Source organism: Eptesicus fuscus, chromosome 5 (genome assembly GCF_027574615.1).
Source record: "Eptesicus fuscus isolate TK198812 chromosome 5, DD_ASM_mEF_20220401, whole genome shotgun sequence".
Taxonomy (NCBI): domain Eukaryota; kingdom Metazoa; phylum Chordata; class Mammalia; order Chiroptera; family Vespertilionidae; genus Eptesicus; species Eptesicus fuscus.
Window position 1 is genome coordinate 67197144 of NC_072477.1, and position 24270 is coordinate 67221413.

Here is a 24270-nt window from a genome sequence, read left to right on the forward strand (position 1 = left end):
AGAAGCAGCTTCAGTGAGTCAATGGATTTTAGTCGTAGGAGCTGATGTGCACTGTATGAATTTAAAACTATCAAAGAAGATGGATATCATGTAGATGCCACTGGAAAGGTTACAGGAGTGAGGAGGAATGAGTAGATAATGTATGTGTACGGATGCTGTGGGTGTTCTGGCTTCCCCCGACTCTGCAGTGGTCACCCTGTAAGCGTGTGCCTTGCTCTGCTGTGCTCTCTGCAGGACCTACAGGAGCTCCCTGTAGAAACGGAGCACTTTCCGGTGGCTGGCATTTTGGGTTTAGAGAGAGGAGCACATGGAGGGGAGTGGAGTGGTAAAGACTCCCCAGAGTGAACAGCTTCCAAACCTTTCTTACACCCTTCCTTCTAAAACTACGTCCATCTTCCCGTGTGGTCTCCCTTTCCTGAGGTTTTTCTGGCTCTTAAGCACCCCTCAACCCTATTTACTTCAGCTATGGAAACCTCTCAGCCCCTTTTTAAAGAAGTGTACCCTCTCTCAATGTCCTTGGCTGAATAGTGAATGAATTTTTCTAAAAGTGACTTTCCAGGTGAGATGTGAGTGGCTATAGTGTATGGGATTCTTTGTTCAGAGGGGCCTCAAGAGAAAAGGATTAGTCAGCCATGTCGCTTTTGATCAGAAAGGTGATCAGCATCGTGAAGGCTCCAGGGGCCATTCGACTCTACAGTCGGGAAGCTGGGCATGGACCCTTCAAGTGGACAGCTTGTGCCAGGAGGGGTGGCAGAGGAAGCTAAATACGCTCTTACAAAATGGGTGAAATCCTAAAAGCTGCAGGCTGTGACTTTACTATGTGGTAAAAACAACAGTTTTGCTGGCTGATGTAACTACCTACTGTTGAAGCTGTGAAATCTACAAATAGTATTTCAAGAGTTTTCCTGTGAGAGCTGCTTTCCAGGTTGCTGTTTTGCTCGAAGGAGGCGGTGTTGCGGTTGAAACAGGAGCTGTCCAAGGCCCTCTCACAACAGCATTACCCTAGGGTCCTGGTGTTATTTAATTTGCAATTTAATAATGTTTTTAATTTAACATCTTAATTTTTATTTTATTTTTAATTTTTTTTATTGAGGTATTATATGTGTACATATCTTACCATTGCCCCCCCCCACCCCACACTCATACATGCCCTCACCCCCCAGAGTTTTGCGTCCATTGGTTATGCTTATATGCATGCATACAAGTCCTTCGTTTGATTTCTTATCACATCTTAATTTTTAAAATTGATGTTGAAAAGTGTAAGCTGACTAAAATATATGACGTATTATGGAAAATACCATATAATAAGGGGGAGGGACATGAATTGAAGAGTAGATGATGAATCCAGTTACTGATGTTATAAATTTCACTTATGTACCACTCGTATTACTAGATATGAGAAAAGAGACATGCATTGTATTTTTCTCAAAAAAGTAAAACTAGAGGGAAATAACATGTAGGAAAGATGAGTTACTATTTCTGAAAAATAATAAAAAGTACACCTAATTCATTGAAATCCTATTAATTTAATGATGTGAAATATTTAATTCTCATGTCAGATATATGATTCTGCTTTTATTTGAGTAAAATTAAGGATTTAAGTTTGAATGGTAGAGGTAAAGGAGAAGTGGACCAAAATTTTATATAGCTAATATTTTTCTAATGGAAATAATAGATATGCAGATTTTCTTGTGTTTTTTTTTAAATATATTTTTAATGATTTGGAGAGAGAGAGAGAGAGAGAGAGAGAGAGAGAGAAACATCAATGATGAGAGAGAATCATTGATTGGCTGCCTCCTGCACGCCCCCTACTGGGGACCAAGCCTGCAACCTGGGCATGTGCTCTGACCAGGAATCAAACTGTGACTTCTTGGTTCATAGGTTGACGCTCAACCACTGAGCCACACCAGCCTGGCAACATGCGGATTTTCATAAATAATAAATAAATGTGACTTTCTATCTCTCCTTCTAGTCGGCACCCTTGATTCCCTGATCTGCTCTGCTCTGTCTCACTCAGGTTGGATGACTCTTAGGCCAGAGCTGTGCTATAATCCTGGGGACTTTGTTGTGTATTGTAGCTTTCCTCTGAGGCATAAGGTTTCCTTTTTCTCTCTCCTGCCATTCTTCCTGCTCATTCAGCATGCTAAGAAGCAGGCACCCCAGTGCAATACATGCTAATACTCTCTTGGGGGTGTTTTTCTCCATAAAGCAGTGAATGTAATCTGGGAAATAGCACTGATGTATGAGAGTCTGCCTGACTCAAGTAATTACAAAGCTTATGACTAGAGCAGCATTCAAACCCAATCAGCTGGATTACTTTTCAGAAATGTTACAGAAATCCATTCTGAAAATGATGCCCTGCAAATGATGCCTTTTGTATGAAGCACTGGGCACAGAGACTGCTCCTTCTGGGTCTTCATGTAACCTCTCACCCATTGATTGGCAAAAATCATTGAGAAGTGATAGCACCTGTTGCAGGCAGGAAAAGGTAGAAACTTTTCCTCCAAAACGCATACCTCAGAGTTACTGTGGGTTTGGATCCAGAACGTTGCAATAAAGTGAGTATTGCAATGAAGCAAGTTGTAATCTTTTTGTTGGTAGAGGGTCTTGCCTTCAGTTTGTAAAACAAAACAAAAAAAATGCAATATCTGTGAAGCACAATAAAACAAGGTATGCCTGCTAAAGGAAATGAGAAATCAATATCACAGAAATAGAAACACCAGAAAATAACCATATATGTACAACAATATTTATCACAATATTGTTTATAATGGCAAAACCTCATAAAGCAAATGCCCATTTGGAGGACAAAGACTGAATAAACTGATATATTCACATCATGGATTTTCCCACTATGTATTGTATATATCCTATATAATAATCCTATATAATAAAGAGGTAATATGCAAATTGACCATCACTCCAACACACAAGATGGACGCCCCCATGTGGACACAAGATGGCTGGCAGGGGAGGGCAGTTGTGGGCGATCAGGCCAGCAGGGGAGGGCAGTTAGGGGTGACCAGGCCTGCAAGGGAGGGCAGTTGTGGGCGATCAGGCCAGCAGGGGAGGGCAGTTAGGGGTGACCAGGCCTGCAGGGGAGGGCACTTGGGGGGGACCAGGCCTGTAGGGGAGGGCAGTTGGGGGTGACCAGGCCTGCAGGGGAGGGCAGTTGTGGGGGATCAAGCCTGCAGGGGGGGGCAGTTGGGGGGGGGGGACCAGGCCAGCAGGGGAGGGAAGTTGGGAGGAACCAGGCCTGAAAGGGAGGGCAGTTGGAGGCAATAAGGCCTGCAGGGGAGGGCAGTTAGGGGTGACCAGGCCTGCAGGGGAGGGCAGTTGCGGGGGGACCAGGCCTGAAAGGGAGGGCAGTTGGAGGCAACCAGGCCTGCAGGGGAGGGCAGTTAGGGGGGACCAGGCCTGTAGGGGAAGGCAGTTGTGGGGGACCAGGCTGGCAGGGGAGGGCAATTAGGGGTGACCAGGTTGGCAGGGGAGGGCAGTTAGGGCCAATTGGGCCAGCAGGGGAGGGCAGTTAGGGGTGACCAGGCCTGCAGGGGAAGGAAGTTAGGGGCAATCATGCCGGCAGGGGAGCATTTAGGCCTCAATCAGGCTGGCAGGGGAGTGGTTAGGGGGTGATCAGGCTGGCATGCAGAAGTGGTTAGGGGCAATCAGGCAGGCAGGCAGCAGTTGGGAGCCAGCAGTCCTGGATTGTGAGAGGGATGTCTGACTGCCCGTTTACGGTGGGATCAGGCCTAAATGGGCAGTTGGACATCCCTCGAGGGGTCTCAGATTGGAGAGGGTGCAGGCTGGGCTGAGAGACACACCACTCCTCCCCTGTGCACAAATTTCGTGCACCGGGCCTCTAGTATAAAATAACATTTTATATTTGCAAAAGCAATAATAACAAACCACCATTTATGTCAGTAAATGCAGTGTATATGTTTATGTATCATTAAATAATGAAAGTGGAGAAAGATATGTTCATATCAGTTACTTAAGAAATTAGTGTACAGCAAAAAGAACATGTGCAAATGACATATCATTTACATAATGTTATGTTTCTATGCAGAAGGAGATGTACTAAAAGATGGTGATCGGGATGTTAATCATTTTTATCTTAAAGTGATTTGATTTCAGGTGATTTTTCTTTCTTTCCAGATTTTCTGAACCATTTGAATTTATAACAGTGAGCATGTGTTTAAAAAACAACTCAGAAATAAACCAAAACTATTTTCAAGGAAATGAAGAGCTTGTGATATGTAGCCAGAATCTTACTTCTGGGTTCCCTCAAACTTGGGGTCCAAATAGGATCCTATATAACTAGTATGCATAGAGCTCACGGGATATGCTCCTTTTGTGTGCATTCATTTTTTTTTCATTTATTTATGGTCAACAGATATATATTTAGCATTCATGATTACCACGTACTGCTCTAGGCATTCGGGCTGCAGTGGTAGAAATATTAGATGAAGTCCCTGCCCTCATAAGGCTTATGAATTAGTGGAGGTTGGCACAGATGATTAATTAATTCCCATTATTGTAAGTACTGCAAACAGGAAATAATCAGCATGATAAATATCTGGAAGGCCTGCTTTGGATTGAAAGTGGTGGTGGTCAGGGAAGGTTTTTTTGAAGAAGACCTGAAGAATGAGGTAAACTTAGAGAGGATGGGGTGGAAGCCAGAAGGAACAGTCACATGAGGGCAAGAGAGCTTTGAAATTTTGGGGATTCAAGAGAAGGTACATAGGGGCTGCTATACTACTCACTCTAGGGGCCACTGTTCACATTCAAAGTCATAGACATGTATTCATTGTAATTAAAGAACAGATGGTAGTGAAGAGGAAGCTTTTCTAATTCTCACGTGAACCAGTGATTGGGGCAGGCTGGACCTTGTCTTAATGAACAATGGGAAAGCAACAGAAGTTTTCAAGAAGGGGACTGATGTTCCTAAGCGCTTTAAAAATAAGCATTTTCTGAGACAGATAATACTGGAGGTCAGGGGAGATTGGAAAAGAAGGTCAGCAGTTTAGTTTTTGACATACTAAGTTTGCAATACTTATGGGAGTCCTATGTGGAAACGTTGGGTAGGCATATGGGATTTTGGTTGGTATATGGATATCTGAATCTAGGGCTCAGATAAGAGGTGAGGTGATGCAATAAACATGGAAGCCATTAAAATTTGGGAAAGGTCAGTAGTCTGACATAGTCTGGGGAGGCTGGGGGAAGATAACATGAGAAGGACTGAGGCTGAGCCCTGATATAAGAGGAGAAGCCAGCAGAAGATGCTGAGAAGTGGCCAAAGTAGTAGCAGGAGAACCAGGAGAGTGTACTCTGGCCATAAGTGTTATGGCAGTTCCTAATGTCCAACTGGGAAAAAACCAAGGCCTTGATCTGGTTAAGGTCTTCTCGTAAGGTGAACGTGGATGCTGCCACCATCAGGCCCTCACTGCCATCCCACATCTCTGATCTCCAGGGTTACGAACCGATGTGCCTTGACTCTGGCTTTTATGTTCCTTCAAATAGCCACTTATCAGGGCAAATGAGGGCAACCCACATTTTGCCAGTTGAGCAGCTACATTTTCTGATTTCATTAATTTTATTGCTGATGCAAAGAAGTCAAGCTGATAAACATTTTAAAAGAACTATCAGTTGTTTGGTGTTCACTATACTTCTGAGAAAGTCAGAGAAAGAGTAAACAGATTTGCTCTTAGGAGTTAATAGGACTGCATCCAAGAGAAAAGTTTAAAGGATTTTTATTTTGTATTTTGTAAAGGAAGGGTAAGTAAATCTAACACTCTGAAGACACATTATTTTGTGGTTGCTCAGTGAGTATTGTGAAACCTTTTGTGACTTCTAGAAATAAGTCTCACTAATTTATAGTTGCATAATGATCAGTAAAAATAGTTTAAAAATACTTAATGATACATAATAGTACAGTTATTTAACACTTACTATGGACGAGGCAGTGTTTGGCACTTTTTATATGTTATCTCATTTAATCCAGCAGCCTTGCCAGGTAAATTTTAGTCTACGCAGTGTGTCTAAATGGCAGACCTGAATACATAACATAAGACAACAGACGTGTATTATCTCAGTTTCTGTGCACCAGGAATTTGGGAGCAGCTTAGATAGGTATTTCTGGCTGAGGGTCTCCTAAAGCTGCAGTCACCTGAAGGCTTGAGTGGGACTAGAGGATCTCCTTTCAAGTTGGCTCACTTGACAGGAGATCACCCGGCTGTTGGAAGGGGGCCTCAGTTCCTCATCACTCCAGTCTCTCCACAGGCCTTCTTGAGTTTCCTTAAGATGTAGTCCGCTAGCTCTCCCCGGAACAAATGACTCAAAGCGATTAAAATGGAAGTGGTAATGCCTTTTATGACGTAGCCTTGGAAATCTCACTGCCATTTCTGATATATCCTATTGTTTATATGTCAGCCCTATTCGTTATGGGAGAGGTCTACACAGGGATGTGAATACCACGAGGCTGGGGTCATTGGCCCTCTATCTTGGAGGCTGCTTACCATAATAAGGGCCTTAGGATACTGCTTTTCCCAGAAGTCTTAACAATTAGCAAAAACTTATTTTCTCTGTGTAAAACTTACATAGTCCTATCTGGAAACAAGGAAAGTGTAGATGATTCTTCTGGTTCTTTCTATCCATATGAGTGTATAAAGTCTATTTGGTGTTGTAAATGTTACCATCTTATTTCTATTAAAGAATTTCAGAGTTTCTTATTGGAAAAACGATGATTTTAAATGTTGCAGCATGTCACTGTTCCCTTGATCATTGCATATATGCTCACTTTTATTTCTTATCTGGAGTAATACTAAAATTTGTTGGCTAATATCTATTAGCCAATGTTCTACCGTTAGCCATGGTATTTGGATGCTTAAACCTTTATAAGAATAATGTCAGGGGCAAGACTAATTGAAACTGGAGCTTAGTGGAGGTGAACAGATTTTATATTTTATCTTATTTATTTTATCCACATTGAATCAGTGACATTGATTGCACTATGAAAGCCAGTAATTTGCAAACCCACAAAGTGGAAAATTGATATTTCACAGGATAGAAAATTCTCCCCTTGCCTTTTGTTTTCTAATGGGAAGATAAGCGGTCACATCTTCTCACTGATCTTAGTGCTTTAAATAAGCTAATAGCATTTCATGCAGATTTTATTTTGAACCAGCAGGAAAATTGCATGGTAAGTAACTCAGTGTTACTCAAATCAACTAATATTAGAGAAAAAGTGCAGGATTTGGAAGCTGGTTATTCATGAAATGCTAAAATGTTAGTAGATTTCTCCTCTGTTTATCTGTGTCACTGTAGTCACCATAATCACAAATCCTGGAACCTTAGAACATGATACAAAGCAAAGGCAGCTTTTGTCCAGTTTTCACCATTGTGACTAATGAAGATGCAGTCCCAGAAGGCCTGGGTTTCCTTAAATGTCACTGGGAAATGTACATACAAAATGAGGCGTGGCATGTGAGATAAATGGAATTGAAATTATTCTCCATGTTATTTTGCTCTTGATATTTGCCCTCTTCTCTCTCACTCCACCCTCTGTTACTACTTGAGGGAGACAGAAGAGGAAAAAAGAGAAAGAGAAGTGTTAGAATTTTCTTTCTGAAAAATATTGTTTCTGCCCACCCACACACATGCACTTCATTATAGTTACTTCCAAAATCATGTTACACCTGCAAGGCCCGTAATTACAGCTTGCTGGTTTAGTTCTTGCCTCATAAGCAACTATTTTCCAAGTTTAGGGTCTAGACCAGGGGAGGGGAACCTTTTTCTGCCAATAGCCATTTGGATGTTTATAACATCATTCGTGGGCCATACAAAATTATTGACATAAAAATTAGCCTGCTGTATTTGGTTGAACATTTTTTTTTATTGAGGTATTATATGTGTACATATCTTTTTTTTTTTTTTATATTTTATTGAGGTATTATATGTGTACATATCTTACTATTACCCCCCACCCCACACCCACACATGCCCGCCCCCCCCATAGTTTTGCGTCCATTGTTTATGCTTATATGCATGCATACAAGTCCTTCGTTTGATTTCATATCTCCCCCACCTTTCCCAAACTTTCCCCCTGTAATTTGAAAGTCTGTTTGATGCTTTACTGTCTCTGTATCTATCTTTTTGTTCATCACTTTATAATGTTCTTTACTATCCATAAATGAGTGAGATCATGTGGTATTTTTCTTTCATTGACTGGCTTATTTCACTTAGCATAATGTTCTCCAATTCCATCCAGGTTGCTGCAAATGATGAGAATTCCTTCTTTTTTATGGCTGCATAGTATTCCATTGTGTAGATGTACCACAGTTTTCTGATCCAGTCATCTGCTGATGGGCACCTAGGCTGTTTCCAAATCTTAGCTATGGGTTGAACATTTAATGAACTCACCCCTAATGCCTTGGCAGGGCCAGACCAAACGATTTCACAGGCCTCATACGGCCCACGGCCGGACCATCTCAGTTATCAAGCTCCTTCCTTGTTACTCAGGTGCCAGTCTCTCATTGTGCCTGCTTTACTCCCTCCTTCCTACGGAGTTCTTGGCTAGTATTTTGTCTGAGCATTTATTCCATTTTCTTATGTTGTCAGTTGGCTATGATGGGCTGTGTGCAGTCACTCATCTTTTTAATGCCTCTGTGTTCTGTCCTCAACTTTGCAGTGACTTTCAGATCCATCACTTCCTTCCAAAGCCTTCCCTGCCTTGGCCATGTGTCTTTGGCCCTGCCCTGGATCTGGCTGCCTCCAGCTCTTATCCCATCTGCTGCTCCAGCTCTCCTAGCATCAGCTCCTCTACAGCCACCTTCTGTTGCTGGCTTTCTTACTTGCAGAGATGGGAGAAAGTGGTGAAGGAAGCAGGGAAGTATACTCTAGAGCAGATTTGACCTCCATAAAGTGGGAAAGTGGTCTGAAGTCTATTAGAAGAACTAGAATAATCTTCCTTGCTCTGCACAATCCAGCCTCTTCCCTTTCTCTTGCCTCTCTGCCCAAATTCAGCTAAAGAAGTAGGAATGGAATTTTAAACTTTTAGTTAATGTCATTGTTAGATTGTGCCAGATCATTAGGAGTAAGAGACACCCATTTCCAAAATCTTATTTCTCTATTTCACATCAGCTATGCTGGGTCTGGGTCCCCCATGGACTAAAGCAGGATTTGACTCATTTTCCTTTCTGAGACCTCCAATTACCTTACCCTTATGTTCTTTGGAAATTTTTCCAACATCATTTTCCCTTTCATACTGCATAATTATAGTTACTGGAACAGAGAGAGTAGCATAATAAAGTGCATGAGTATTCCGTGTACGTTCACTAGGCTAATTATAGTATAACATGATGGATCATTGCTGAGTGTCTCTCTCCCAAGCTGCTCTGACACTGTGTATTGATAATGGGGAGATAGTAAACATTCAGCTTGTTGATCAAAGGCAGTTGCCATCAGTAGATGTACCTACAAAATTGAGTATACAGAAAACAAAACAAAACACACACCAATTCTGGTCCTTCTTATGAAGTTATATCAAACTTCAAGCTCTCATTTATTCATGTACTTAGGTATTCATGAAGCAACTTCTAGATATAAAACTGGTGCCCATGACAGTCAACAGGATTTTTCAGATAAGGTTCTTCTCAGGCTTCATAACTTACAGTCTTTTAGGGGAGAAATGATCCCCCTGGGCTAAATGCAATATGAATGGTGCAGAAAATATGGACCCTGCCTTCAAAGACCACATGAGCAATTTAATATAGGAAGGGCCTCTCGGTGAGATGGCCTGCATAGTAGATATTTAGGACAGTGAACTACTTCTCCACTCAGTCAAGAATGGCTTGTTTGGATGAGGATCCAAGGGGAGGGTGCTTAATGATAGAATTAGATAACTTATTTCCTCCTTTTCTCTGGAAGCTTTCTCCATACACCTATTGAGGAGGAAATGAAACCTGTGGTTATTAAAGTGTTTCAGCACTGTCAGTTCATTGGGGCTCATATCCTGAGACTCTTGCCATAGCTTTATAGAGAATAATATACCTGTCAGGGAGGTTAATAGACTGAATGTGAGAGACCAGAGATCAAGGTATATTGTGAAATTATGAAAATCTAGTTTTTTATGAAAAAAAAATTGAGTAGTCAAAGAAAGGAGTGTCAGCAACTTCAGACTCTGTGTTTCTTCCTTTTTACTTTATGCATCTGTGTGTTTCTGGCTGTGTAAGTTAAGAGATGTGAGAGATTGAGCTAATTTCAGGGACTTGATGACTTCCATGAGAGAGCCCCAGTGGCTAAGGTTACTGGGATCTTTTTGTCTTCATTGTGCTACACGTTTTGTCTTTGGGGATACCATTGTCGCTAAACATAACGTGCATTTGTCGTAGACTCACCTAAAACCCTTTGTGTGGCCTCCCAGGAGCTGACTGGAAGAGGCTATTGTTGAAGTCTCTTTATTTATTCTTAGGTATTACAAAAGTGAATCCTGTTAATATTTTATCTAAATTTTTCATTGGGAACAAGTATTCTAAGGAGAAACCATCAGAGGTTAGCTTGAGGATATATATTTCATAAGTTGCTTTTCATTCAAAGTAACTATGTAAAATTCACCATGAATTTTAATAAGCTTACTACATAGCTTCTTCCTGCTAATTCAGTTCTTGCTTAATTTGAATCTCCTGTATCATTTCAGAAAAACCTCTGGAATCAAATTAATTGTAACTAAAATAACGTAATTTTCTCATGCTAATAGTGACCAGCTTAAACAGAGTTGGGCAGTATTAGTCTAATCACAAGTTACAGCAAATTGACATTTCATTAGTGAGGAAGAGGCTCAAATGTTTAGACTGAGAGGAAGAGCAAATTGTATTGAGAACCATTAGGCACAGCTCTCTGGCTACAAGCTGGTTTCCTGCCCCCTATTCCTGTTGATGGCCATAATTCTGATACCAGGGGCAAAAAAGCTCTGCTTACCAGCTAACCAGTGCTTGATTCTCTGGGTAGTTGGGAAATTTACCTGCATATATTAAAAATAGATTTTAAAAAATCAGAATAAGATAGAATCTTTTAAAGAACTATTTAAACTTTCCTTTGGAAGTGTGAACATTGAAACTCAACTTTTAATGTTGGTGCCCCCTACTCCCAGGTTCACAGATTTTTTTAACCCTCTAGCCGCCATTTGCCTTCTCTACATTGTTCTTTATTCCCCTCTTGTCTTTCCTCCCCTCTCTCTCTTAAGAAGGGAGTTCCTTTTGAGGGTTTTGCTTGGGCTGCAGATTTAAGGATTCAGAGGAAAACATGATTTACAGGTTCATTGCATTCTATCAGGATGCTGAAACTGGGTATTAAGTATGGGGGCGGCCAGAGATCATATCTTAAGGGGTTTTGTTTGATGTTGAGAAGTTTGGATTTGCCTTTTCTTTTTTTTTTTTTTTAAATGAATCTTTATTGTTCAGATTACAATTGTTTCTCCTTTTTCCCCACATATCTCCCCACCACCCAGTTCCCACCCCCCCCTCTGCCCTTACCTCCCCCCACCCCCCGCTGTCCTTATCCATAGGTGTATGATTTTTGTCCAGTCTCTTCCCATACTCCCCACACAGACACCCCTTTCCCCCTGAGAATTATCAATCCACTCCCATTCTATGCCTCTGATTCTAATAAGTTTATCAGTTTATTCTGTTCCTCAGATTTTTAATTCACTTGACTTTTAGATTCACTTGTTGATAGATATGTATTTGTTGTTCATAATTTTTATCTTTCTTCTTCTTTTTCCTCTTTTTAAGGAATACCTTTCAGCATTTCATATAATGCTGGTTTGGTGGTGATGAACTCCTTTAGCTTTTTCTTATCTGTGAAGGTCTTTATCTGCCCTTCAATTCTGAATGATAACTTTGCTGGGTAGAGTAGTCTTGGTTGTAGGTTCCTGCTATTCATCACTTTGAATATTTCTTGCCACTCCCGTCTGGCCTGCATGGTTTCTGTTGAGAAATTAGCTGATAATCGTATGGGAGCTCCCTTGTAGGTAACTAACTGTTTTTCTCTTGCTGCTTGTAAGATTCTCTCTTTGTCTTTTGCTCTTGGCATTTTAATTATGATGTGTCTTGGTGTAGTCCTCTTTGGATTCCTTTTGTTTGGGGTTCTGTGCGCTTCCTGGACTTGTAAGTCTATTTCTTTCATCAGGTGGGGGAAGTTTTCGTTCATTATTTCTTCAAATAGGTTTTCAGCATCTTGCTCTCTCTCTTCTTCTGGTACCCCCATAATTCTGATGTTGGTTCGCTTGAAGTTGTCCCAGAGGCTTCTTACACTATCTTCAACTTTCTGAATTCTCTTCTCTTCATGCTTCTCTGGAGGAGTGTCCTTGGCCTCTTTGTATTCCAAATCTTTGAGTTGATTATTGCAATCCTCTAGTCTGCTTTTGGGTCTCTGTATAATATTTTTTATCTCAGTCAGTGTATGTTTAATTTCTAGTTGGTCCTCATGGAATTTATCGGCCTTTTCCATGAAATTCTTGAAAAACCTTATAACCGTGGTTTTGAACTCTATGTCCAATCGCTTGTTTTCCTCCATTTCTTTGGTTTGTGATCTGTTTCCTTGCCTTCTCATATTCTCTGCTTCCCTGAGTTGGTAGGGTAGTTTTGTGTACTAGGTGTCCTATTGGTTCAACGGGTCAGCCTCCCAGTTACTTGAGGTGGACACTCTTGGTGTACCCTTGTGTACTGTGTGTCCCCCAGCAGGAGCTACAGCAAGGGCTAGTTTTCTCCTCCTTTGCTTGGGCGGTTTTGGAGCAGTCTGACTGGAGCTGCAGTTGGTTAAGCTGCCACAGAACAGGCCATTTATATGTAAAAGCCGCTGTGTGGAGCCTGGGCGGGTTTGTAGAATGTGTGGGGCGGGGCCTCAGGGCGGGGCCTCAGGGCTGGGCGGGGTCTCAGGGCGTCACTAGGCTGGGGCGTGACCAACAGCGATGGCTGCCGTCAGCCGTCTCTGCCTTTCCCGTTTCCAAGTCCCTGCGCCCCACGGTCCAGCGCAGTAAACAATTATTGCTGGGCGCACCACCGCAAAAAAGTCACTCTCACTTTCCGACCCGATGGCCGAGAGTCCAGCTTCTCCCCGTAGGTGCCTGGGTCCCCCGAGTGTCCCCAGAAACTGGATTTCAGAGTGATCGGGAGCTTGTCTCCCTGCGGGTTGAAGAAAAGCCGCGCACCCAGCCGCCCGCCGCTGGCCCGATTCGCGTGCCTCCGTACCTCAGCTTTTCAGCGATTGTGCTCCTTTCTGTTCTTAGTTGTCAGTCTTCCACTCAGCCAGCTTTCCCGTGGTTCTGGGTGGTAGACGTTTTTGTCTTTTAGTTGTGTTTTTGAAATTGTTGTGTGAGGCAGCAGATTAGTTGTTTAACTATGCCGCCATCTTGGTTCCTCTTGGATTTGCCTTTTCTTAATGGCAGTAGGGAACTATTGAATGCTTTTGCTAACCTGAGTAAGTTACTTTTGTACCTCTATACTTCTTTAAAATGGATTTAATTCATCAATCTCACACTTTTTTGTTCTCTGGCAATTTTTTTAAAATTTAATTTTATTGTTTAAAGTATTACACATAGTAGTACATATATCTCCTTTTTTTCCCCCCCATTGGCCTTCCCCCAGCCTCCCCTACCCCCTGTCTGGCAATTATTTTTAAACCAAGTCAGTGTCACAAAGAACTGCAGCTGAATCATTTACTTTAGCTTTTGTGTTTACATATCTATCTAGTTTATAGCACATATTATTTATGAGCCTGGGCTACCTTTTTGTTAAATAAAACATTGACCTGTTTGTATTTTTTAACCCAAAAGGTTGAATTTATTTTTGTAGTAATAGTGGTGTTGATTTCCTTTGCAAACATGGATGTTCCCTTAACACTCATTAAGACCGCATCACACTCTATAGTATTCCAAAAAGGAAGGTGAACTGTTTTCAAAGGCAATAAATAGCTTTAACAACAAAGAATGTAAACACCTCATGAAACAAAAAGTCTCTAGTCTGTATGAATGACTTGTGGCTGAATATTTTATCAAGATCAACCTTTGTTTCTTTGATCCTGAGGTTTCTACTTTTGAATGTCCATTCCTGGCATCTGCAGTAAAATGCACAGCAGCTGGGTTACAGAATGCAGTTACCATCCATTCAAGCAAACCTTCAAGAATAGCTGTTTTGCCTGGCCGGTGTGGCTCAGTGGAATTGAACGTTGCCCCATGGAAATAACATAGCCTTCCTTAGTTTAGCTTCAGGTTATTAATAGCAAACGGAATTAGGCTCCAGATACCTCCTAGAGTTTTATAATTAGTGGAAATAAAATGTGATTATAGGAGTCTTGGGTGATTCAGTAATTACCATTGAAAACAAGTTTCCTTATACACAAGTGTGGACATACTAATAAAATGTATGATTTTTTTTAAACCAATGAAAAAGTATGCCTGACATAATAGAGAGGGGGAAGGAAAGATAAGAGAGTAGGGTATGAGGGTAATGATGGAAATCAGTTTAAGTTTCAACAGAATCTATGTGCATGAGCGATCTTGGCCCACAGCGCATCCCCTCCTCTGTAATGAATTTTCCTGTTTCTTTGAATACTCAAAATGTTTTATTCAGCATAACCTGCCAAATTACAAAGATTGACAGTGATGAAAGAAAAAGAAGTGCCAAAGAGTCTTGATTTATAGCAAAGAAGGTTTGCCTTTTTGGGAAGTCCCTCAATAGACTGGAGACCCCCTGATTTTGACAACTGAAGATACTGGGGCATGTGCACTCTCTTCAAGGCAGATTTCTTTCTTTTTAAAAAAAATATATTTTATTGATTTTTTTACAGAGAGGAAGGGAGAGGGATAGAGAGTGAGAAACATCGATGAGAGAGAAACATCGATCAGATGCCTCCTGCACACTCCCCACTGGGTATGTGCCTGCAACCAAGGTACATGCCCTTGACCGGAATTGAACCTGGGACCCTTCAGTCCACAGGCCAACACTCTATCCACTGAGCCAATCCGGTCAGGGCAAGGCAGATTTCTTTAAGGCTATTTCATTTTTAGATGGTTACCAGAATTTAAGTCCCGTTTGTAAAACTGAAGTGAGGAAAGATACTTCAGCCAGATACGAATCTGTGCTTCAGTGGAAAAAGGCCAGGAAAAACAATTCCCCAAATCAGTGGAGCTTCACATTATTATTGCTCCATCACCTTGGTAACAGGATAGCTTGAGGGGGCCGGAGGTGGTGATATGAGTAAAACAGCTCTTCTGCTGAGTCAGTGTGTGTACATATATATTCGCACAGCTGGTTTCATCTCAGTGAGGCAGCTACTGATGTGAGGAAAGTTAAGTAGCGAATTTCCTAGAAGCAGCTGTGGCCTACTTACCTAAACACAGTGGCTACTGTTCCTACTTTGTCAGGCAAATAAGAAGTAGCTATAGAATATTGTGTTTGAAGAGAGACCCTTGACAGTGAGTTACGCCAACATCTGAGGTGCAGAGAGGCAGCTCCTTGCAGTGACTGGCTACAGCCTGGAACCTTGCTGTCCCCTCCCCTGGTACCACCACTCTCCTTCTGAGTGAGGCCCAGTTGTTGGCTCAGTTCATTGGAGGGCATTCTCCAAGTCTATGCACAGGAGGTAGCAGTATCCTTGGGTCATGACTAACTGGCCAAATTGACCTGGCTCTTTCACCAGGTAAAAGCTCCACCAGTAGAGTAGGCTGCCCTGCATACCTAAAGACTTGGTCCCGGTGAGCCTTGGGGATGGTGGGTGATGGCGGTATAAACTGTGTAGAAGAGGTTTTCTGAAACTTTAATCTGGGGGCCAACTGTATCTGGGGTTTTTGTTACAAATGCAGGTTCCCAGTTCTATACCTATTAACTGTGATTCAGAATGTCTGATATAGTAATTCTGAGGCACAGTAAGGTTTGGGAACTAATGACTTAGAACATCCTCACATGATATCTATACTAATAATAAAGGCATATGCAAATGTCTGGGATGCCGTCACAGTAACAGTAACAACTGAACAGCAGTCTGCATGGGGCGACAAGGCCGGCAGGGGTGTTAGTGAGGAACGACCAAAGGACTGAACAGCAGGCTGCATGGGGCAACAAGGCCGGCAGGGGGGACAGTTAGGGGCGACCAGGCCAGTGTGTGGGTGTGGGGAAGTTAGGGGCGACCAGGCCGACAGAGGGGGGCAGTTGTGGGTGACCAGGCTGGCAGGGGGGCAGTTGGTGGCAACCAGGCTGGCGGGGGGAACAGTAAGGGGTGACCAGGCCAGCGGGGGGGCAGTTAGGGGCAACCAGGCTGGCAGAGGGGGGCAGTTGGGGGCAACTAGGCTGGCAGAGGGGTGCAGTTGGGGGCGACCAGGCCGGGAGGGGGGGCAGTTAGGGGCAATCAGGCAGGCAGGCAGGTGAGCAGTTAGGAGCCAGCAGTCCCAGATTGTGAGAGGGATGTCTGACTGCTGGTTTAGGCCCGATTCCCAGCCTAAACCGGCAGTCGGACATCCCCTGAGGGATCCCAGATTGGAGAGGGTGCAGGCTGGGCTGAGGGGACCCCTCTCCCCGTGCATGAATTTTGTGCACCAGGCCTCTAGTACTTATTATAAAAGGGGTCCTCTTACTGCAGGGATTTTTGATTATTGCTTGTCCCCTTATCTTACAAATTCATTTATTCAACAAACATTTATCAACTGCCTATTGAGTGTCATACTGAGCAGGGCAGTAGAGTTATAACATGACCAAGATTTACATGGTTTTTATCCTCATGAAACGAAGGGGAAATAAGTAAACAAATTAAAAGTTATGATTAGAGTTATGAAGGCCACAATAGGATATTATAATAGACTATAAAATGGAAGGAGGAACAGTGAGTATCCTATATAATAAAGAGGTAATATGGAAATTGACCATCACTCCAACACACAAGATGGCCACCCCCATGTGGATACAAGATGGCCACCACAAGACAGCCAGCAGGGGTGGGCAGTTGTGGGCGATCAGGCCAGCAGGGGAGGGCAGTTGTGGGGGACCAGGCCTGCAGGGGAGGGCAATTGGGGGCAATCAGTCCTGAAGGGCAGTTGGGGGGGACCCAGGCCTACAGGGGATGGCAGTTAGGGATGACCAGGCCAGCAGAGGAGGGCAGTTGGGGGTGACCCAGGCTGGTAGGGGAGGGCAGTTAGGGATGACCAGGCCGGCAGGGGAGGGTAATTAGGGGTGACCAGGCCGGCAGGGGAGGGCAGTTAGGGGCAATTGGGCTGGCAGGGGAGCAGTTAGGCATCGATCAGACTGGCAGGGGAGTGGTTAGGGGGTGATCAGGCTGGCAGGCAGAAGCGGTTAGGGGCAATCAGGCAGGCAGGCAGGTGAGCAGTTGGGAGCCAGCAGTCCTGGATTGTGAGAGGGATGTCCGACTGCCCATTTAGGTCCGATCCCAGTGGGAGGGACCACTGGGATCGGGCCTAAACGGGCAGTCGGACATCCCTTGAGGGGTCCCACATTGGAGAGGGTGCAGGCTGGGCTGAGGGACACCCCCCCCCCCATGCACGAATTTTATGCACTGGGCCTCTAGTTTAAAATAAAAAGATAGAGAAGGTCCTCTTTGAGGAGACAGCAATTACATTAAGACTTAAATTCAAAGGAACCAGACATATGAGTAGCATGCGAGGCAGTATAAAAAGACATGTGCAAAGGCCCTGAGACATGATCAACCTTGATTCTCTTTAAAGAAAAAGCAAGGCCAAAGTAACTGGTGCCCAGTGAGCCAGTAATGCACCTAGATCACCTCGGCTCTTGAGGATCAAGAGGAGACAGATTGAGAGGTGTGGGGAATCAGATGAGTAGTTAGAAATAAGAGTTTAGAGTTGAGAGGAGAGGCCTAGTTTGGGACATGACTGTGGGAATCATCAGCATTTCAATAGAGAGCCACCTGAATGGGTAATCTAATCTAGGAAGAGGTTTTGAAGAGAGAATAGATAAGGGCCTGGTAAAGAAAAGTAGGAATAGCCAGGACACGGGAGAGGTGGGAAGGTAGGAGGAAAACCAGGAGACTATAGGTCTGTGGAAGCCACGAGAGGAGGATGCTCAAAGAGAGCTAGTCAAATGTGTCATTTCTGTTCAAGGTCTAGAACAGCTCAGTCCTGTGTAGGAGCCACCAGCTGCATGTAGCTATTGACCACTTAAAATGTAACTAGTGAAAATTGAAATGTACTATGTAAGATGCACGTCATGTACAGCTAAGACTAATACAATGGTATATGTCAATTCTATTTCAATTAAAGAAATACACACCAGAATCAAAGACTGAGTTCAAAAACAGGAATGAAAATATTTCATTAATATTTTTTAAAGTAGTGATTACATGTTGAAATGACAATATTTGGGATATATTGGGTTAAATAAAATACACTGTTAAAATTTTACCTGCTTTTCATTTTTTAAAAATATGGCTACTAGAAAATTTAAAATTGCACCTGTGGTGTGCGTCCTATTTCTGTTGCAGAGTTTGGCGATGTGGAAGTCATTTGCAAACTTAGTGAGAGTAGGCTGCCTGAGACTAAGTAATTCCAAGCAAATTGTTTATACTTAGAGGAGACTGAATCAGCATCGTAATGCTAGTAAACAAGTGAATAATTATGATAAGAGCTATGAAGGGCCACAACAGGATATGCCTAAATTAAGTAACAAAAATCACCACTAAAAATTCTTCCAGAATTTTTGAGATGTATATAAATGATTTAAATGATTTCACATAAATTGACAATATAATATGTAAGTATTTAAATTAAATACTTTGAAATCAACTCTGAAATGTGGTTTTTCAGTCTTTTTTAACCTGTGTTTTCTTTCCTTTTTTCCTTCTTCTTTCTTTTTATTTAAAATTTCTTTTATTTTTATTTATTTATTTTGCATATCTGGCCAGGAAACTTCATGGTGTTATGGTCAACTTGCCGCACAACCGTGTTCAAATCTGTCACTAACAGGTTCATTAAAAACCTGGCCTGCTCGGGGATTTGTGCCAGCCTGGTCTGTGTGCCCTTCGACATCATCCTCAGCACCAGTCCTCACTGTTGCTGGTGGATCTACACCATGCTCTTCTGCAAGGTCGTCAAATTTTTGCATAAAGTCTTCTGCTCTGTGACTATCCTCAGCTTCCCTGCCATTGCCTTGGACAGGTAAGGTCAGGTAGCCAAAGGCCCAATTTTTGAAAGTATATTGAAATATTAGCATCACGAAACAAATGGGAAACAGTCATTATTCCACTATTTTAGTTTGTGGTCAACAGAAAGAAAATGAATTGCCAGAACAGATACCTCACACAAGACAGGTGGACTTCACAGCAGCTATGGAAAATAGGACCATTGAAAAAAGATGTGACATTGGGAGTCACATCATGATGCTGGGGCAGAGCTACTGGAGCCTGGTGTAGCTTCAGCTTGGTTGGAATTGGTGGTATTTGTGTTGCAATTTGCAGTAGTTAGGCTCATCTGATTGATAACTCCACAATTAGGGCTTTTGATGTAGGACAAAAGCATTTCTGGAAGAACAGGAGAACAATTCAGTGTTATTTAACAAAAGATTAGATAGTCCAATTGGACCTGGCCAGAATTCCTTTGGAGGATTTATTTCCAAGGCCTTATATTGTGATGGTTGTTGTTTTCTCTTCTCATCCTCTTTAGGAGGATGTTCATTTGGAAAGGAATCTTACATTTTAACTACTACATACATAATTTGATCAAATTTATCGGAGTTTAAAGATCTTAGTAATCAACAGCCTCCTGTCTTTTCCCTTTGTTGCTAGTGTATCATGAATACAGTTGACATAATAATACAGAGAATAGAATTAAATAAGAAAACAAGAATTGGAAAGTATTTTGTGCCCATGAGTACTTTTGATTTCAAGATTTGCAGAGAGGAAAAGTTGCTGAAGGGATAAGATTGTCTGGCTCTTCTGACTTTATACCCTACAAGAAGCCCAGTGCACGAAATTCATGAGGGGGGGGGGTCCCTCTGCCCGGCCCGCACCCTCTTGCTGTCCAGGAGCCCTCGGGCCTAAGCTGGCAGTCGGACATCCTTAGCGCTGCTGCGGAGGCAGGAGAGGCTTCTGCCACCACCTCTGACTCACCAACCATGAGTCCAGCTTCTGGCTGAGCAGCACTCCCCCTGTGGGAGTGCACTGACCACCAGGGAGCAGCTCCTGCATTGAGCGTCTGCCCCCTGGTGTCAGTGCGCGTCATAGTGACCAGTCGTTCCGTTGGGCCGAAATTGGCTCTCCAACATCCCTCGAGGGGTCCTGAATTGTGAGAGGGTACAGGCCAGGCCCAAGGGACCCCACTGGTGCACCATTAGGGCTGGGTAGGGCTCCAAGGTATGTCTGGCTCATCTTGCTCAGTCCAGATCAGCCAGACCCCAGCAGCAAGCAAACCTACCCGTTGGAGGGTCTGCCCCCTGGTGGTCAGTGCACATCATAGCAAGCAGTTGAGTGGCTTTAGCATATCATTAGCATATTACGCTTTGATTGGTTAAATGGCCAACCAGACAACCGGACACTTAGCATATTAGGCTTTTATTATATAGGATTATAAATTAACATTTTAGATGGATTTGGAATTTCTAAACGCTTTGTTCATTCAAAACATGCTTAATATCTTAATGACCTGTGAGAGTATGGATTGCAGAACCCATTTGTGGAGTCACTTTCAGCCTCTCAGGCCCGGAACCTTGATTTCATTAGCTGCCTAGTGTCATCTGCATGGAGGGACAGAGTCATACAAAGCCCCTGCATACGAGGAGAAGTTGTTGGCTTAAGAGAGGGAACTCTGGAGCCAGAAGTCTACCTACATTGCTTTTTTTGGTGGGTGGCTTTAGGCAAAGTGGCTTAATCTTTCTGAGCCTCAGTTTCCTCAGCAGTAAGAATTAAATGGATTATTTGTGACCTGTGGTTGGATAGGTTGCACCAATGTTTGCCTCTCTTTCTCTAGGCTTTGCTTCTAATTGGCACATTCTTCTTTAGATTTATTGTCTGCAATCATTTTACCATCAGATCTTGCTGTGATCCATTCTAGCTCTTTAGAATTTTCTCACTAGAAACTCACCATCCACAGGATCAGACAAGGCAGGTGCCACAGACCAGGCTGGGGTTGTGTGTGCATTCATGTTCATTGGGGTCAGTTAGCAGATGCAGCTAATAGTTGCTTTGTGGCTATCTAGATTTAGTGGGAAGGACTCTATTTTCTTAGGAGAAAAATTAGAAGTCTAGATTTCTATCATTTTTTAATGTTTGCAATTAATTTGCATTAAATATATTATGTGGAACACTCAAATCCCTCAGCAAGCCAAATGTGTACCATGCAATGCCAGTTTGCCATGACTGCTCTACAGTAACCTCGCATGTCTCTTCCATGCTCAACAACAGACTTTTGAATATCTGTAAAGAACCATTGCACAGCACTGGAATAGCACAGTGAAAAGTCAGTTACATCCTGGTGATGCAGTTACAGCCCTCATGAATTTTGCATTGAGCCACTCTATGTTTATAGGAGGTGTCCTTCCAACTGCCCCTTGTACTACCTGCTTAGTGAGGTCTTAAGTCTTCAGACCACATTGTGGACTTTTCTCAGAGTTTTTTAAACAACTTTTTATTGAGATATAATTTATGTTTCACAAAATTCACCTATTTTAAGTGTACAAGTCAATGAATTTTAAAAAAAATATATTTTATTTATTTTTTACAGAGAGGAAGGGAGAGAGATAGAGAGTTAGAAACATCGATGAGAGAGAAACATCCATCAGCTGCCTCCTGCACACCTCCTACTGGGGATGTGCCTGCAACCCAGGTACATGCTCTTGACTGGAATCGAACCTGGGATCTTTCAGTCCGCAGGCCGACCCTCTATCCACTGAGCCAAACCGGTTAGGGCAAGTCAATGAATTTTAGTATCTTTATAGAGTTGTGCCACCATCAACACAACTGACCTTCAGAACAGATTCATCGCCCTAAAGAAAAGCAGCCTCATGCTTATTACACTCACTCTCCATTCCCACCCCAGACCGAGGCAACCACTGATATACTTTCTGTCTCTGTATGTTTGCTAGTTTGGGACATTTCATGTAATTAAGATTATACAGTATGTGTTCTTTTATGTCTGGCTCTTTTGCTCAGCATGTTTTCAAGGTTCATCCATGTTGTAGCATGTATTAGTACTTCATTCCTTTTTTTCTTGTAGTTTTATCGAGATATAATTGACATACAGCACTGTGTAAGTTTAAGGTGTACAGCATAGAGGACTTGAATATATTGTGAACTGATTGCCACAGTAAGTTTAGTTAACATCCATCATCTCATCTATATAATAAAAGCTTAAGCAACCGTTACGGCAGAACAACCGGTCGCTATGATGCGCACTGACCACCAGGGGCAAACGCTCAATGCAGGAGCTGCCCTCTGGTGGTCAATGTGCTCCCACAGGAGGAGTGCCGCTCAGCCAGAAGCTGGGCTCACGGCTGGCGAGTGCAGCTGCTACGGTGGGAGCCTCTCCGGACTCTGCGGCAGCAGGCGCAGCGGGCCGGGACGAGCGTGAGCCGCGCAGCACCCAGTACCGATTCAGGCTCCTCCCTGACTGCCTGCTGCTTGGCACACTGCTACATCTCCCAAGGGGTCCTGGACTGCGAGAGGGCACAGGCTAGCCTGAGAGACCCCCCCCCACCCCCCGCCTAGTGTAGATATAAAAGAACAATTTTTTTCCTTATAAAGAGAACTCTTAGGATCTACCCTCTTAACAACTTCCTTCATTATTTTTTAATTGGTGAACTAGAGGCCTGGTGCATGAAATTCGTGCACTGGGGGTGGGGGTGGGGGGTGTCTCTCAGTCTGGCCTGCACCTCTCACAGTCCGGGACCTCTCAGGGGATGTCTGACTGCTGGCTTGTGGCTGGATGGCCTTCTGCTGCTGCATGGCTTGTTGCTTGAGCTTTAGCAGCTGCTGCACGTGCATGGGTTGGGCCACTTCGGTCTGTCCTGTGAACACCATTGAGTGGGTGAGTCAAGTGTGGAGGCAGGCTCACCCTGAGTTTCCTGCGCTTCTCTGAGTCACTGAGTTGTTCAGACTGACTGCCTTATACAGAGAACAGCACTGGGATCAGGCCTAAGCTGGCAGTTGGATATCCCTCTCGCAGTCCGGGACCCTTCAGGGGATGTAGCAGTGCTGAGCGGCACTCCCCCTGTGGGAGAGCACTGACCACCAGGGGACAGCTCCTGCGTTGAGCGTCTGCCCCCTGGTGGCCAGTGCGCATCATAACTACCGGTTGTTCTGGTCGTTTTGCCGTAACGGTCGCTTAGGCTTTTATATATATAGATAATAGTCCTTTGTTTGGCTGTACCACTTTTGTTATCCATTCATTAGTTGGTAGACATTTGGGTTGTTTCCATTTTTTCTTACTATTGTGAATAATACTGCTATGAATCCTGACATTTTTTAAAGAATAGAATTCAACAAGAGTGAGAACACATTGTTTTGAATACTTTTCTGTTATACCTAGAATCAATGCAATAATAACTGTAGGTTATTTCTGGGCCCTTGGCCTTAGAGAGGAAAATATGCTAACAATAAAAAATCCATTCTTTCCATCAGACAATCTACTGTGTACTTGCCATTATTTTTTTTTAAAGGTAAACAAGTCCTTTTAGTATAAAAATAAGACTGGTAGTATCTTGTTTTATTATTCAGAGATACAAATTACTCGTAAAGTTAAGTATGATGTGCATGAAGGTGAAGGGAAAATGATCCTTTCTCTCACTTCTTTCACGGATATTTGTTTCATGGCACTGAATCAGCAAGTTAATTGGGAGGCCACCTACACTTCCTGCATTATTTTCTAGAGGTGTATACACTAACAAAATTACGTATAATGAGCCTGTGTTGCAGCCTATTTCCCAATACATAATGGAAGCAAAAATGCCTGGAAGCCTGGGTTCGTTATCTGCCAGTTAGCAAATAAGAATCAGAGCCAGGGCACTCCTGAGCATGTTTTCATGCGTGGGTAGAAACCTTTATCTGTAAGTCAGAGAAATAAGATGGAGAGCATGCATAACTTACGTATTTTTCTCTCCTTTTCCCCCTCCCAGAAAGATACCTAGAACACATTTCATCGTGCTCCATACATCTCTGGTCATCTGGTCATGTTGTGTTTGCATCGTATCTCCCTGAGCTGGAGCATTCTCCCCCAGCTTGTCCCCTGCCAGACTCCACCACAGTGCCACCTTCTCTTGACATTTT

General features: G+C 43.1%; 1 protein-coding gene and 1 pseudogene across 2 annotated transcripts in view; both read left to right on the forward strand.

The window, feature by feature from the left end:
* Positions 1–24270, forward strand: part of GPR176 (G protein-coupled receptor 176) — a 97519-nt gene that overhangs the window by 69120 nt on the left and 4129 nt on the right. The window contains exons 2-3 of one of the 2 annotated variants that reach the window (XM_054716366.1): positions 18499–18556; positions 18980–19171. In XM_054716366.1, coding sequence (XP_054572341.1) covers positions 18499–18556; positions 18980–19171 — 250 coding nt within the window. Of the gene's footprint in view, positions 1–18498; positions 18557–18918; positions 19172–24270 lie in introns of both variants that reach the window. The other variant, XM_054716365.1, reaches the window with a different exon arrangement.
* LOC114231977 (2-iminobutanoate/2-iminopropanoate deaminase-like) lies at positions 633–1006 on the forward strand (annotated as a pseudogene).